The sequence below is a fragment of the Perkinsus marinus genome, assembly GCF_000006405.1.
Source record: "Perkinsus marinus ATCC 50983 genomic scaffold scf_1104296958712, whole genome shotgun sequence".
In the NCBI taxonomy this organism is placed as follows: domain Eukaryota; phylum Perkinsozoa; order Perkinsida; family Perkinsidae; genus Perkinsus; species Perkinsus marinus.
The window spans coordinates 522,791-538,124 of record NW_003206658.1 but is presented as its reverse complement, the minus strand read 5'-3'; the positions used below and the strand labels follow the sequence as shown (position 1 = coordinate 538,124).

At 46.0% G+C, this 15,334-nt stretch overlaps 5 protein-coding genes across 5 annotated transcripts in view; 4 read left to right on the top strand and 1 right to left on the bottom strand.

Moving 5' to 3' along the window:
* Positions 1–5,967: 5,967 nt before the first annotated feature.
* Pmar_PMAR011628 (Renin precursor, putative) lies at positions 5,968–7,011 on the top strand (the record flags this gene model as incomplete). Its single annotated transcript, XM_002773735.1, has 1 exon — positions 5,968–7,011. The coding sequence occupies one exon, from the start codon at positions 5,968–5,970 to the stop codon at positions 7,009–7,011; it is 1,044 nt and encodes a 347-aa protein (XP_002773781.1).
* A 1,275-nt stretch (positions 7,012–8,286) lies between these two features.
* On the top strand, positions 8,287–8,549 carry Pmar_PMAR011627 (hypothetical protein; the record flags this gene model as incomplete). The annotated part of the gene is made up of 2 exons (XM_002773734.1): positions 8,287–8,425; positions 8,473–8,549. 2 exons carry the CDS (start codon positions 8,287–8,289, stop codon positions 8,547–8,549), a joined length of 216 nt encoding a protein of 71 aa, XP_002773780.1.
* A 346-nt stretch (positions 8,550–8,895) lies between these two features.
* Positions 8,896–9,513, top strand: Pmar_PMAR011626 (hypothetical protein; the record flags this gene model as incomplete). The annotated part of the gene is made up of 3 exons (XM_002773733.1): positions 8,896–8,964; positions 9,272–9,326; positions 9,389–9,513. The coding sequence occupies 3 exons, from the start codon at positions 8,896–8,898 to the stop codon at positions 9,511–9,513; spliced, it is 249 nt and encodes an 82-aa protein (XP_002773779.1).
* Positions 9,514–10,499: 986 nt separating this feature from the next.
* Pmar_PMAR011625 (conserved hypothetical protein) lies at positions 10,500–13,298 on the top strand (the record flags this gene model as incomplete). Its single annotated transcript, XM_002773732.1, has 12 exons — positions 10,500–10,618; positions 10,693–10,787; positions 11,019–11,132; positions 11,209–11,308; positions 11,374–11,515; positions 11,560–11,701; positions 11,753–11,828; positions 11,881–11,963; positions 12,745–12,818; positions 12,881–12,969; positions 13,129–13,201; positions 13,266–13,298. The coding sequence occupies 12 exons, from the start codon at positions 10,500–10,502 to the stop codon at positions 13,296–13,298; spliced, it is 1,140 nt and encodes a 379-aa protein (XP_002773778.1).
* Positions 13,299–14,530: 1,232 nt separating this feature from the next.
* Pmar_PMAR011624 (cathepsin b, putative) overlaps positions 14,531–15,334 on the bottom strand; it is a gene marked incomplete at both ends in the record, with an annotated part of 929 nt that continues 125 nt past the window's right edge. The window contains 4 exons of the mRNA XM_002773731.1: positions 14,531–14,776; positions 15,034–15,115; positions 15,160–15,227; positions 15,289–15,334. Coding sequence (XP_002773777.1) covers positions 14,531–14,776; positions 15,034–15,115; positions 15,160–15,227; positions 15,289–15,334 — 442 coding nt within the window. The remainder of the gene's footprint in view (positions 14,777–15,033; positions 15,116–15,159; positions 15,228–15,288) is intronic.

Sequence of the window (15,334 nt, the reverse complement as noted above, 5' to 3'; positions counted from 1 at the left end):
TTTCCTCCTTTTTCTGGGTGGAGCTTGGGACTCAGCCTTGGGCTTTCCCTTGGGCTTGGGCTTCTTCCGACATGCTCTTTCCTCTTTCAGAAGAGCTTTCTGATCCTCCAAGCTAGGCACAGGCTCAACCTCCTCGAGAAGCGTGAGGAGTATAGTAGAGCGAGGGTTCGGCTTTTTGAAACGCTTCGATATTCTGTCAGGGTGTGCGTTTGGAGTGCAATATTGGTGATCTTGCCACCTTGCAGCAAGTTGCGGCAATTTGCACTGCAAATTGCGCAATATAGGCAAGATCTGCAAAATGGTGGTGGCATGCCTTCAGGTGAGATGAATCAGACCTCCTAAACTGACTACACCCTCAGTCCCTTCACCATCAGTCGTCCCGTACTCCACTGTCCAAACTACAGCCTATGTATGATGTTATTAGCAGCCTGTTAATGACATGAATGATTACTGACGACGTATGACGTTCGGACTTCGGACAACACCATGTTTCTTTGCCCTGCGAATCGCACACCATGATGTGTTGCAGTTTTGATTGTAGCTATCGTGTAACCGCTCTTCTTAATATTGAGTTGGTATCAAACACTACTTCCAACACAACACACGATGAGGCTGCTTGCATCAGTACATTCGAACTTTCCATTGCCAAGCATGCTACACTGAAGCAAATTCAAACAGTTCAGGCGCAAATCACGAACTTCTCAGTTTTTTGTTAGGCTCATCGGATACCTTTGCTGGGGTCAGTTTCGAGCCGTGTAGAGCTGAGAAGAGTCCACTGGCTGATGAGGCGTGTTATTAAGAAGCCGCTTCTTACTGGCGCTTTCAGTTTCATCGGTGATAAGGTCGAAATAGTCCCCATCCAACAATCCGATCTCTCTCAACTTTTGACGAACCGACCAGCGTATATAAACGTCACGAAAAACATTACTGGGCTTCATGTTTGTCCTAAGATGAAAATACTGTAGGCTGTAGGATTTTCATAACTCACTGGTGGACAAAGGAGCAGCTCAAAAAAACTCGCTCGAGGCCAGCTGTTGATCCGACGACAGAAAGAGTTTGGAATATATATTCGAAAGCAGTGCAGTTATGCCTATGAATTCGCCAGTATGTTATGGGCGGCATGGACTGTAATGTTTTGTGTGAATATCTCGAGTGAGAACCTGGATTTAGAGAGATTAGACGATTTTACACTAAAAACTAAAATGATAAACGGTTGTTCCGAACAACGGTTTGCCATTCTAGTTGATGGACAACTTATTTGTCGAATCACCTTTCTGCTGGAAGTAATCAAGTATATGGGGGAGACTTTCTCGGAAGTCAACCATGCCCGGCACTTCGGGATCCTCGCAGAAAGTGCGGAAGTCATCGATGGTCTGTGCAAGTGCTTCTGGTGATCGGCTGATGTCTCGAGAATCGAAATGGAGTACCCACGATCTTTTTCCCAGGCAGTTTGAGAGCCTGTAGGTAGAGTGGCGATGCTGTGACGATTCTATAGTAACCGGCACCTATTCCTTATTGCTTCCTTCGAGATGGGTGAAAAGACGGGGCTTTGTAGAGCGTCAGTATAACATCGCTTCACCAACTGCATTCCTTCGAAAAGAGACAGGCTAGGAGCTTGTAGACCCGTAGTAAGGTCCAAAAAGGGCCTCGTCGCCTCGACGTAGTCTTCCGCTTCACTCTGCAAGGCGTTATCCTCTAACAGGTTCGCCAACTCTGTTGTCGCGATCTGGCTCTCGCGCGAAAGCCTGACATTAAGTTAGAACGGAAAGCAAACTACAAACAAGGGAGCGACATTACATGCTCCAAAGACGTTGAGACTGTAGCTCCTCTATAACTCGAAGTATGTCGTTCCACGCCTTAACAAGTGTGCACACGGCTGTGATAGCTGTTCCCCATCGGATAGGACACACTTCTGGCACTTTAACCCCCTTGGCACACGATGATATCGTTGATATATACGAGAAATGAACGGCATTCGCTGCCAGCGCCTAGCTTTCCCACTAAGTTCACAGAGATGATAGAATTGGCTAACACGAACTATTTCACCCTTGGTGTTCCTCACCAAGCCGGTGATATCGGATACCATGAGGGAATGCTGATGACTCAGACATCCTACACTAAGTAAACATCTTGCTCTGCGTGCGTCTTCGTGCTCATTCGTATCTTGTAAAGCCAAGCGTTCCACTATCAGAGCTCTGCCTAACTGAACATTCGATGCATTATCCGATACAACGGCCAATACCTCTCCTCCCACTAAAAAGGAACAGAGTCGTATACATGGAATATTCTTAGTGAGCTACCATCTCCTTTATACACTCCAAGGCAAAGGAGCAGATGAATTCTCCAGTCTCCCTATCTTCTGCTTCCAAGAGTTTCGCGCGGAAGGGCATGCAGAACGTATCATTCGACCGTCGGATTGAGATAGCGCAAGCTACCAGGTTAGATGTTGCCCCTGGTGGTGTCCAGCCATCTAGCATAATGCATATACCTTCGGTAGTGGTCTTTAAGTACCCGTTATACTTATTATAATAATCTCGAAAAATAATATCTTTTAGGCGTCTAGCCTTCGATAAAGTGAGCTTTCTCGGATCAGATAAATACCCCGGATGTAGAGACTCAGCTAAAAATCCGAATGCTTCACCACAGATAGACCGGGTAGAGAATCCGAGAAAAACACCGATTCCTACTGCTCTTCGACAAAAAACACTCAACGGGTGCTGTTTCGACTCTTCACATTGTGTCTGACGCATCCTTCCAGATACGGAAAGTATCTCGGCTATTGTGTGATGCTCATACAGGTGAGATCGACGGGCAGATCCATCGACTTTAGTCTCGTTTCCATTACAAAGGCAACAGAGATACAGAGATGAGCTGCGTTCATCTGCAACCTTCTTGAAAGCAACGTTGAAATCGATCTCTATGGACTCTTTCATGACGCTGGCGCATAAAATGAGCTTTAAATAATATTGAGCTAGCTGGATAACACAAGCATCAGTAATAATCTGATTGATTCCGATTCCTCTAGGAACATTGACTAAGCCAATCTTCTAATGCCAGTTTGGCTCCAGGGTAGAAATTTTAGTGCTAGAGCGTCATGTGCAACATTTGACAATTATTGAGCAGTGTGGATGACAATGTCACAGCGGCATAATGCAATGAGTATTCGATAGTTGCTACAATCTATAACTCAGCGACTGCGCAACTGCCTTATACGAATGATTCGCGACGAACCACATTGTATCATTGTTGAGCCAAGGATTGACTGACTAACGGAAAACCATGGTGCAGAAAGACACATATGGATAATTCACATTGAATTGGCATGTCATCGGTCGTGAGTCACCGTGTTGCGGCTAACTTAGCCATACTGTTCTTGAAGCCCCAAAGTTTCACAGCTCTTCATCACAATCCGCAGAGGATGTTGTAGCCTCTCTATATCTCACAAATGACTCCCAGGACGCATCGTCTATTAAAATCTCTCCACCTCTAGCTTTACTTTGGATGTGAAGCATAGAATAGTTCTCGCCATTCCACTCATTAGTCGCAGGATAGAATATAGCGTAGAGTTTCTTCTTCTCTTTATTTTTTAACCTTGACCTTATTGGGGCTGGACGAACGATGCCCTCATACGTGCAATATCTGCTATCATCGGAAGGATCTTTCATTTTGTGCAAACATGGTAACCCAGCAACTCCAAAGAATTCAAGAAATGCGCGCTAGAGGTCACGTGCACAGAGCTGGAAATAAACCCCCCAGGATGATTTGCGCTGGTAGAATTTAATTAACTTCGATTTCCTTTATCATCAGCAAATTGAGATTGGGCCTGCCGCTTAGTTTCTACCGTCTAAATTTCTTGTTGTGCAGTTAATTGCGTTTTGCCTCTCGCGCGTTATGTCAACGCGTTATGGATGACGGTATGTTCAACGCTTACGCGTTTTTCGCGTTTTGAGCTCTAAAATCGTCTATTTCGCGTTGCGTTATGCGTTATGCGTTCTACACTAGCGTTTTACACAACACGGGAGTAGTACGCCACCAACTCACGAGATCATATCGCGCTCGCCATGAGAAATAGCGCACGTCTGCGAGACACGTGAATACACGTGACGTGACGTCCGCAGTGACGTGACGCTATTCCTGCCTCGCCTTCCTTCGTTCGCTCTCATTCGCTCTTTCCAACCTTCCTCAAGGTTGTTGCGTTCTAACAATCAACTACGGGTGAAACTTCATTGTTCAGCGCTTGCCTAGCTTGGCCTTCCTAGTTGGTTTCGAGCTTTGTGAACAGACGGACGTTGTGAGCAGGAGCCAAGGAAAATATGGGAGGATCGGATCCTGAGGATCAACTGGTAACTCGTCACTGTGAATTCGCGGCTTGAAGCGCTCACAAGCAGTGCAAATAGCCTGATTTGAATTCCAACATACGCGGAAGTTGGAGCTTATGGATTTGACAGCAGTAGTGAAGTCGCTCTTCGCGCGTATCCCGGCTTCGGCCTCTAGCACCTCGGTAACTGAAGCTTTGAGGGAGGGCAGCTCTGCCAAGATCTGTTTCTGGCTTCGTAAGCTCACCACCGGGTATAGAGGGGTCCTACATGGTGGGACAGCGGGACGACTTTCCAAAGGTGGCGGCGCTGGCGCCTTAGGTGAGTCTTTGTGGGGATCGATGATGGTACCGCATCCTGTTGGCAAGGGGAACTCAATGAGAGAGATTCTTGTAAAAAGGCTGGTGTAGGGTCAGAACCTATAGGAGCGAACGATTATTGCCCTGGCGGGGAAGGAAGTACGGGGAGTGGAGTTTTCGATAGGGGGATCCTCGGCCCGAGGTCTCTTGCCAAATATATTGAGTAAACTTACAGTTCCCGGAGGTGGGCGTGCCCTGACTGGATTTCCAGGATGGGAATTAGCAATGTGCCACTCGAGATTATCTTTTCGCATTGGCTTCGCATCACAGTAATAGCAACGGACAAGATCTTTTGAGGGAGGGTTATACATTACTTAAGGACTCCATTGCGGCTAAACCTCCGCGAACTGTGAGGCTCGCGGATTCTCTAATCCCCATGGTGTAAAATTATGGGCAGCCCATAATGAGCCCCATAATATAAGGAGCCGCGCGTCACCGTGACGCCGTCACGGGTTCGCGTGGTGTTTTACGAACTTCGTGACACACCATGTGCACAAATTGTGACGCCCAATGGAGCTAGCATGCTTGATTCGATCAAATTGGTTGTGGACTAGGAATTGAGATGCATGTTGCATTTCTGGGTTAGAGACCTTGGCCAGTAGCGTACAGTCTAACATGGTCATACGTGGTCGTAACATGGTCACATTGGCGTTGCTAGGCGACTCGTAAGTTTGTCTCTATGAGGCAAAGTAGACAGCCCGCGGCAGGCTGCCCGCCTACTTTAGGGTAGTCCTGGATATTTTTAGGGAGGCTCTCGAAGGTTTCCTACGAGTTCTCAGGCTTCCTCAAATTTCGTTCCTTCTTCAGCAACATGTGTAGCCGACCACGTATAGTTTTTCCAACACTGTTCGAGCGAGCGAGCGAACGAGATTCGTGCATACGCGCGCGAACAGCCACGCATTGTGCGTTACCTTATTCCAGTTAGGAACGTGAGCATGCGTGCATGGCATTCATTGTAGTCAAGTGAACTAGACTATTCGTCTTATCATTTCATTTCTCTAGTCTAGGCTTATTGATATTCAAGATAGTTCGAGTTTGATCCAACGGTTACCCTTGCGTTCCATATAAGGGGCGTATTTTTCGTGAGATCGTTAACGAGAAACACGGATTTTTTGAATTTGCCTAAGAAAAAAATACGTTCCTTATGGCCGACAACGGATCCGATTCCTCCAATATACGTATTAGGATCATCCGTGAGCCAAGGTTTATTTCTCGTAGTTAATATTCGATCTGAGATGATCATATACCCTGCTCTGCTTTCCTCTCTATTATCAGGTGTAGTGGGATCTCTCATGAGGGTTCCTATATCATTTGAGAAGGCGACGAAAGAAGCTGATGTGTACGTTCTGGTTGGAAAAGTAACATTTGGTAGCCAAAATGTCTATGGTCTTATTGACACCGGCGCCGCCGAGACGTTCTTCTTCTGGAAGCATTGGTATGAGAAGGGTCATCCAGGGCGGTGCAAGGACATCATCTTCGGTTGTTATGAATGCAGCCCTGAGCCTTGCAGTGAGGGAAAACGTTATACACTACATTACGGAGATGGATCCGAAGTAAGTATCTTCAAGGAATCTGCAACGGCCCATTTCGGCCAAGCTGGCAGTGCCACTATTACATTCGGTCTGGTTGCTAAATACGAGTGCGATCTCGATGAGCCAGTCCCTCATGCCAGTTTTGGATTGGCACCACAAGATGATCCAAACTCACCATATGTTCCGATAATAGAACAACTTCTCTCACAGAAGCTTATCGAGAGTAGTGTCTTCTCGATCTACCTCAGGCATGATGGCACTAATAAAAGAGGGGAGCTCATTCTCGGTGGATCAGATCCTAGTATTTATCGAGGTCCGTTGGTCTATGTATCGGTTACTCAGCCCAAGTTTGTTCGAGTTACTGGCTTCTCCATTGGAGGTGGAACGTATCCTGTGATGGCTGTGAACGATCTTAGTGACCTTGATACTGGAACAGAGTACATATTCATCCCTGTCCGTAGGTATGCTCTTCCTACCCTCATAAAAGATCTTGAGGCTCGATCAAGCGACAAGGTGACGATTACCCAAGAGGGTTCTAAGCTTATCGTCGAATGTAATCAACGGCAAAACCTTCCTTCGGTGAACTTCCTTTTAAAGGGTGTTGATGGTTCGAACGTTGAGGTGAAGATCCCCCCAGATGCATATGTGGATATTAGAACGGATGCCGAGGAGAAAACTTTTTGTCGCATACTTCTTGAAGTGTCTGATGATGATGTATGGGGTATTGGTTACCCTAGCCTCATGGGACGTTATTTCTTGTATGATTGGAAGAATAGTAAGATAGGTATTAGTGAACTCAAGTAGAAATATTTTTCGAGAGTGAGATAAAATAGACTATAGGAATGCGTATCGGCACATGCGGGAATTGATTATTTCACACAGGAATCAGTCATTAGTTCTTCAATCATTCATTGACCCTCCCATCTTTCATTGTTGTGTTGCACCAGTGCGTCCAAATAATATCGAATTATGTTTACCTCGTGCGATAACGGATCGAGTATCCATAGCTTCTACACTTTTTCAGCGCCTGTTCCAAAAATTGTATTTCCTATTTGGACGGGCGGGTGAAATAGAATTCAAGACACTCTTTTAGGAACTTCAATTTCGATAAGGAGCGATAAGAAGAACTTCAATTTTAATACTAGTTGGCCGTATTAGTAAAGCGAGTTCCTCGTTCCCCCTACCGAATGAGAGTCCTACTACATCTCACATTGAACTGACCAAGAATTCCGCCAAGCTGCAATCTCGGTGTGCGAATCATGGAAAATTGGTTCATTCCAAGCAAAGACTGTGAGAGCAGTACCAAGCGCAATGTGCTTGGTATGAAAAGTACGTATGGAAGCTTCGCCGTTAAAATGAAGTCTGTTACATACCGCGTCTACTACATGTTTTCGTTGCCAAAGGGAGCATAATCAAGGCTCATGCGTGCTCCGTCCTTCGAAGCCGCGACACCTGGTATATCCCTCAGTCAACTCGGAGCTGAACAGTTCGACACATATCATGGACCTTTTTTTACGCTCATTTCACCACGGGATGTTCTATCAGGAATGGCGGTTGGCATGAAACAGTATTGATATCCGTTATCACAGTATTGAGAGTTACACTATCATTATGATAGTGTAACTCTCATTACTGTATGATAGTATCATACACAGGTCACAAGCTGCAGACTTTGGGATCCAACTCACACAAATCACCAGTGATCAGCCACTGGCCAGATTAAACCGGAGAGCTTCCTTGAGGTGTACAGAATACTCATTCTACAGATGATTCCTCCTGTACTCCTTACTTCGCTCTTCGGATGAACAAAGAATTATGTTCCCTTCATTCTGCCAAGCGACGCTCGGAATAGATTCATTCCGGAGCTGCATCGACGAGCAGCTTGGGCTCACCGAGGTTGCTTCGTCACTGTTTGCTTCGTCGTCTGTCGGCAATCCTCTGCAAAAGTTCACCATGCCTGGCATGCATGACAAGACAGAAAAGTTTGAGAAACAATCTTGTCGACATAATCACCGCTATCTTTCCCAGAGCGAGTCCACATTCAATAGATATATAATCATTAAGACCCTACATACCATCATGGCTAGCATACCCGCTTCGGAGATGTTTCCAGGTCCTCCAAAGGTCGCTTGCTACACGATGAGGGTGAGGATGACAGAGAGGTACGACCCTAAGATAGCTGAAGCGATGATAAAGCTTCTAATCAATCAGCACGAACGTAGACTCACTGAAAGACTAACTGTAATCGATTAGACGTCCTTCCAGGCGTGGGGGGACTCAACCCAACCGACTTGGCCTTGGCCCTGGCTTTGGCCCTCGCCTTCGGCAGTGATTTCCATTGAATAGCAGCCTTGAACGCGGCTTGAGACTTGGGCTCCGCGAAGAAAGACGTCTCGCGAGTTGCTGTAGGTGGGGTTTGCAAGTGATCAGACTCAGTCTCAGCTGGGTGATCTGTTGCGCTCTCCACTGACTCAGCAGACGAGTCCCGGATTTTAAATTCAGCCTCCTGAAACAACCATACTCTATAGTATAGAGTCTATATTATATGGAGTATTTACAGAATGGATTACATGTCCGTCGGATATGTAACCCATTCCGGAAATACTTAGAGTCAAATCATTTGACGGTCAAATTTCGACCTGCCCGTGCTGTAGCAATAACGTCATTAACCGCCCGGTACCCTACTACATGGACCTTTTTCAACGATTCGATAGGCGCGCTGAGGGCTTCAATCTGCAAATTCTGGGTATCCTGGAGGTAAGACACGTTAGCGTGTCTTACCGACAAGTTGTCGCCGGGATACGCGGAAGCTGCTGCTCCCATGGATAATGTTCTCTCTACCGTTATCGATGAGCACTGTGCTCAGAATATGGTTGACATTACCAATATGGCTCGGCGTAACTCTGATAAGCTATCGCTGACTGTTTATTTATGGGAGAATGATGGTCAAGCTATGATTGGGATATGTGGAACAATCCTCGATCGATCGGTTGGGTATTTTCGATCTAGTCCACTAACCGTGACTAAACTGGGATCACTGGATAGTGAGTATTCTGTCATTCAGAAGCATAGTGGTGGCATACTGGATCTCCGTTCCACTCTGGATCTACTTCGTGCGAGTAAGTGAATGCGCTAAGGCAGAGGAGCGGCAATCAATCGATCATGCTCATTATTTCCTCAGATGAGCTGACTGTGAGCGCTATCATATGTCCGTCCGAGCTGCAGACTCTGTTGGAAGGGACTAAATTAGTTGTAGGAACTAAGGCCCTTAGTTCCTACAAGAACGTCATCAAAAGTCTGTGCTAATATGGTCATGTCGATCGACTCGAAGCCACCATTCGCGAGTCAACTGATGTCTCTAACATGTCTATTCAATTGCATCAATGTGTTGATGGAAGTTGGCCGGGTCGACCTGTTGAGCTACTGGCGAGTCCGTCTGAGACGTTGACTGGTACAAAGATACTGTACATTGGAGTTGCAAAACTACGCAGAACATTACATGTAAATATTACGCATTCCAAGCACGAGATCTACACGAAAGTATCTTCTCCCAATCACAGAAGGAGGGATCACTAGAAACTCGTGGGCCAATACCTCTCTGGGCACATCCAGCTAATAAAAAAATTAGAGAGTACACGGCATCCCTCGACTGCCCTGCATGGTTCCAGTTTAGTCGCTGAACTTGGAGCCGCGGTGTTACTTTTGCGTCAGCGCGCATTATAAAACGCTGAAGCAAAGTATTGACTGACCTTTCGCAATATTTCACGCAATACAAGTTTTACTGCGTGAAATTTAGCGAAATAGCCATGGTGTCACTGTAAAATCATGTTCTCAATGAGCGTAGTGGGATGGAATCCATCCGACTAATGTTTCAAAACATGCGTACTACGCGATTTATATGTTGAAGTTTTGCATCCGGTACTGACAGTACCGTACTGTCTAGGTATAATTACTCGTGGGGGCGGTTCTCGATGAGGCGACGGTGACGCGATGACAAGGGGATAACGGATAGGTTGGAACGTTCTCGAAACGGTTCAGTGCGCCTGTAGTTATTGCACGGAGGGAGCCAGGCAGTCAAATCGTGTAACCAAAAGAAGTATTTGAATTGATCGGATTACTAAATGGAACAGCGGAATCGCGCAGAACCGGATAGCAACACGCATGTGCTCCGGTAAGGAACGCACGTAGGGGCGTCACGGAAAGCGTTATAATAAAGAATTCGTAGGCGAAATATATTCCCCCGTACTTCAGAAAGAATCCTCTTGTCTTCAGTCGATCAGCAAATCCCTATCATGTGGTTCACCGCCGGGACTCTCCACTTCATTCTTATGGCTCAAGCTATCGCTGGAGGATCGGATCGTAATGGCCAACTCAAGAATATCGACCAGGCATTCCACGACTTCATGACACGGTGAGATGATCCGTTTCCTTCAGCATCTACTATATGACATCTGTCTCTCCTATCACCTATCACAATTCTTGAAGATACAATAAGAAGTATGAGACGGATGAGCAGTACCAGGTTGCAAAGGCTGCTTTTGCTGAAAACATGAGGGAGATAGAAGAATTGAGAGCGAACGGTGAGCGACGGAAGCTTCTATTCCTCATATGTTCATTATGTAGACGATATAACCCATGAAGTCGGTCTGAACGAGCATGCAGATCTGCCACCTGAAGTATTCGATAGAGTGCTCCAGTGCGCAGGAGATCCGCAATCCAAAGGGAACTTGCGATCAGTCAATGCGACTTGTAGGGTCACTCTCATCTTGTTACACTGAAGCGGCTCCAGTGCAGTCAAAAATGCCCCTCAGACTTACAAGATCCCATCATGGATCCTCCTCCGTCGATTGATTGGGAAGCCGCTGGCGCTTTGGCTCCAGTCAGGAAAGCAGGCTGTGGTGACTGCTACGCCATAGGCGCTGCCAGTAAGTTTCTGGTGGATTTGGTTACTTCGTAGATTTCGGTGCTTCTCATTATCACAACCGTCGGTGTTTCCTTCAGCCGTCATGGAGAGCCGTTTCATGATACAAACCGAAATTACTAAAGTGGTCCCATTCTCAGTTCAACAGATAGTTGACTGTAGTGGATCCTACGGAAATGAGTGAGATAGCACTCAGTTATTCGAACGAGTCGGATTAGCATTCTATGATCTGAGCTTTTCCTCAGTGGCTGCGATGGAGGCTACTCCAAGAACTCATATCAGTATGCGAAGTACGAAGGCATTGTGCGAGAAAGAATCTATCCCTATATGGGTAAGACCGGCAAGTGTAAGAAGATCACTACGGATACGAAGGAGCAGTGTCTCAAGGTGAGTATGTCTCAACAACTCAACTCAGTGCTGATTACGATCAGCCTGATGATATTGAAAAAATCGTGAGCTTACCGGCAGCCAGAGAGGATCTAATGATGCACGCTGTGGCTACCGGGCCCGTGGCGGTTGAATTGTATGGTCGGGCCCCGTCATTCAAACATTACACGGGAGGGATTATCACAAGTGAGAGTACACGCGCCTAGAAGCGAAACATGTCTTCGTTAAACTTCGTAGCCAAGAGCTGTGGAGTCGCTCCCGTAAGTCATATGGTAACTATCGTGGGTTACAACACTTCCTCGAAGGGAGTTCGGTGAGATTGAATTATCAACGTAGCACTCTTTGTTCATTTATCTATATGCTAGGTATTGGAAGATTCTCAACAACTGGGGGAAAAGTTGGGGACTGGGAGGTTTCGCTTACATTGAACGAACCGGCAACGAACCAGGTAACGTATAGTCACAATTGGCCGTGAGTGTTCTTGTTACTATCATAGCGACTATGTACGGTTCACGGTTCATAGTTACTGGATATTTTGTACTATCGAATGATTCTATCTGATTCTAGATTCTATTAGAATCTATAGGTCCATGTAATATCCTCTCCGTAGCGGAGTACTACCCAACGTTCCGCCCTACCATTGGAAGCTCTCCTTGTGCTGGAAGTCGTTGAAGGAGCTTCATGTGCGGAGTGTCGAAACAAGTGCTCGCGTATGATGTGACGCATCATCATGCCACCTCTGTGCTACTCATGTCCATCTCTTGTTTCGTTGTAACACTATGGAATCCATAGTATGGATTTCACTATTTTTCCCATACCGTATTCTTCATCGTATGAGTCCCATTATGGGACTCCCATAGCACCCAATAGTATAGTGCTGTGTCCTCTCCGATCTTTGTCCGTGACATTCTGGTATTCGTCTCGAGATGAGGTTCAGTCTTCTATTCGCGTCTTTCCTGACGAGTCGGAATTGGTATGAATTGAGTTGAAACTTCAATAACCACCGAGAAAAAGCCCATCATAGATAGCTGCGGCCGCTATCAGTCAGCTTTGCTCAGAGTTGAGGAGTTCTTCTCCCTCTCGCATTCCTCCGTCTGTTCATTCGCTTTTTCCAATTTTGATCAAGGTTACTGTGATGCGGCAAATAATTGAACGTATTCATTAGCCTCAGCTGAATACCTATCGCAGTTTTACAGTCTCTCGTACTGTATAGATCCTTCCAATGGTAGGGCCTGATGCGCTCCTACAAAATCTCTTCTCGAACATGTCGGAAGCTGATCTAGCTCTTCAAGCTAGCTGGCAAGTATGCACCTCCTTGCTCCCCACGTGGAATACAGAAGGAGCGGTATAGCATGCTCACTTTAGAATAATAAGCTCCCTGTGCATCCCGAACTGGCATTTGTCCCGACACAAAAGGCCGTCGCTGGCGAAGCCGCCAAACTTTGGCGGCCAAAGTGAGTACAAGCCGTCTACTTTAATGACCTCATCACTATACTATACAGTACAGTTTATATATGCAACTTGTGTCAACTTGTGTTGGCAGAGTCTCTATATCTCTCTTCAGAACTGGTGAGTAATGTTGTATATGAACGTTGATGGGATAATCTATTCAGATACTGCATTCGGCGTAGGTTTTGTGGACGGAGTGCATCTACTGCGAGATCAGCTCATTTGGAGATATTCTTGGTAACTGCTAGGATTAACAAGGGTACGTGATTCTGTAGTCTAGTATATCTATTTTCTATCTCAGGTTGATCAGTGGAATGAGTTGGAACTGTCCTGAGACTGTCGTCACTAGTGATGGTTTAATGAGAGAGATTATTTATCTATTTTTACGGTAGCGCGTCCATGGTTAGTTGGATGCCACTCTGTCGCCCCGAGAAAGCATAAGAAGCATTGTTGCCGGAGCTCTTGGCTATAGCTTTTTCATCACAAATGGTGAGTGATGTTGAATATGAGCGTTGATGGGATAATCTATTCAGATACTGCATTCGGCGTAGGTTTTATGGACGGAGTGCATCTACTGCATCACTGGAGACTAGCGACCATGTACGCACTCGCAGTATGGTAGGTACCTCACTGAGGTGACCTCAATAGTGCTCAGCTATTGTAGCTGCTACAAGTAGCTGTCTCGGTGATTGGTAGAGAAAAATCTGTACGTTCCTCAATATGCTCCTCATGCAAATTGCATGATGCAATCCCTAATAGTAACTCTATGAAGGCACTCTAGTGGTGCCCGCCGGGCACTGCCCGGGAGTGAATATTGTGTGCGGAGGGCTGTAGAGTTCATATTTAGTAATTCTGTACGTGTTGCAATACAATATGATACAATATGAACATATATTGAACGTCCCATGAACGTGACTTTCAGGAGATATGATCAAGTCCCACCCTACAATAACGAGCTCCTAAGGCATATATTTGATGGTTTGGATGATTTAGTGTTAGATTACTGTCGTTCTGATTATTGTGTCTTGAAAACGTGCAACTGGGCAACTCAACTCATGCAGTTAAAGACCAATGTAAACTCGCAAGAGCCACCTATCCAGACTCAGTTGGACATATGTGTATGTGCGCAGCTGCCGAATGCATGCAAATCACATAACCGTATGAATCTAACACTCAAACCCCAGAGGCACGAGTAGAAGACTGGCCATAGCTCGGCCCGAGCAAAACATGCGTGTCCACAACGACGGTGGTAACACAATTACACGCGGGCGCCGTAAGCGGTACATAGACAGCGGTGATTACACAGTAAGCGGACCGCTTAAAGCGGTACACGCGGACATTCCAGTCAACTCTCAATTCGAAGTTAAGTTTGGAAGTTGATTGAAATAGGGAGGAGTGTACTCGCTATCTCCCATCCAGGGCTCTTCATGTGCACTTCGGTATAAGTTAAATGAAGAAAATACGCGAATGGAGATAAATAAAAGGCTGAAACGTATGAGATTCAGCTGGAGAAATATGACTAACTGAGAAAAGTCATGAATCATGACTCATGCTGTGAGCCAACTACTAAACTGGCTCGACGTAATATATACTGTTCTCTATACCAGTTTCCCCCACTGCAAGCTTTATCATACCATGATCACCCCATTCCTCATTCCAAGAGTTCACCGCCAACCAATAATCTTGCCCGGACTCAACTCCCCAACCAATAATTTTAAGACTATGAACACCCACGAGGCCACCAGTTGTGTGCACGTAGACACCAGACTTGTAGAGTCGGAAATCCTCATACATAGAAATCACCCCGAGAACCTGAAATTTAGAGCCTCTATAATAGAGGCGATCCGCTCAGGCTACCAGCGACATCATCCGAGAGAAATCTAAATTCTCAGTCGCAAAGTCGAGTTCGGTTTTCTTGAATAACACAAATAGTAGAGATATCATCCAAGTTTGATGATCAAACTCAATCTAGTTTATCAGATCATTATTAGAGAGGCTAGCTTCATCGCCACTGCTAGAACTCAGTATCGAAATCACGTGAACTCCGTAGTTAAGCTACGGTAGCCTACGGTTCCATTATCGAATATCTCTTGCTTGATCTTCTGAGGAGATGTTGGTAGACGGCCCCAGCTCTTAGCACGGTGAAGATCTCTAACATAGAGTGATTATGAAGTCTCCATCTGGTGTGCTCCTACTGCTGCAGGCTGGTCTTGTATGACTCATTGATGCATTCAGTTTGGCATGCAGGCTGGGAGAGAGCCTCCTACGACCAGAGAATCCACCACCATGTGATGACGCCACGAGGAACGCTATGTTACACTTACTGACGGACATTTGGGATATTGGCTAGCCGCTGAGCTTGCATGATTG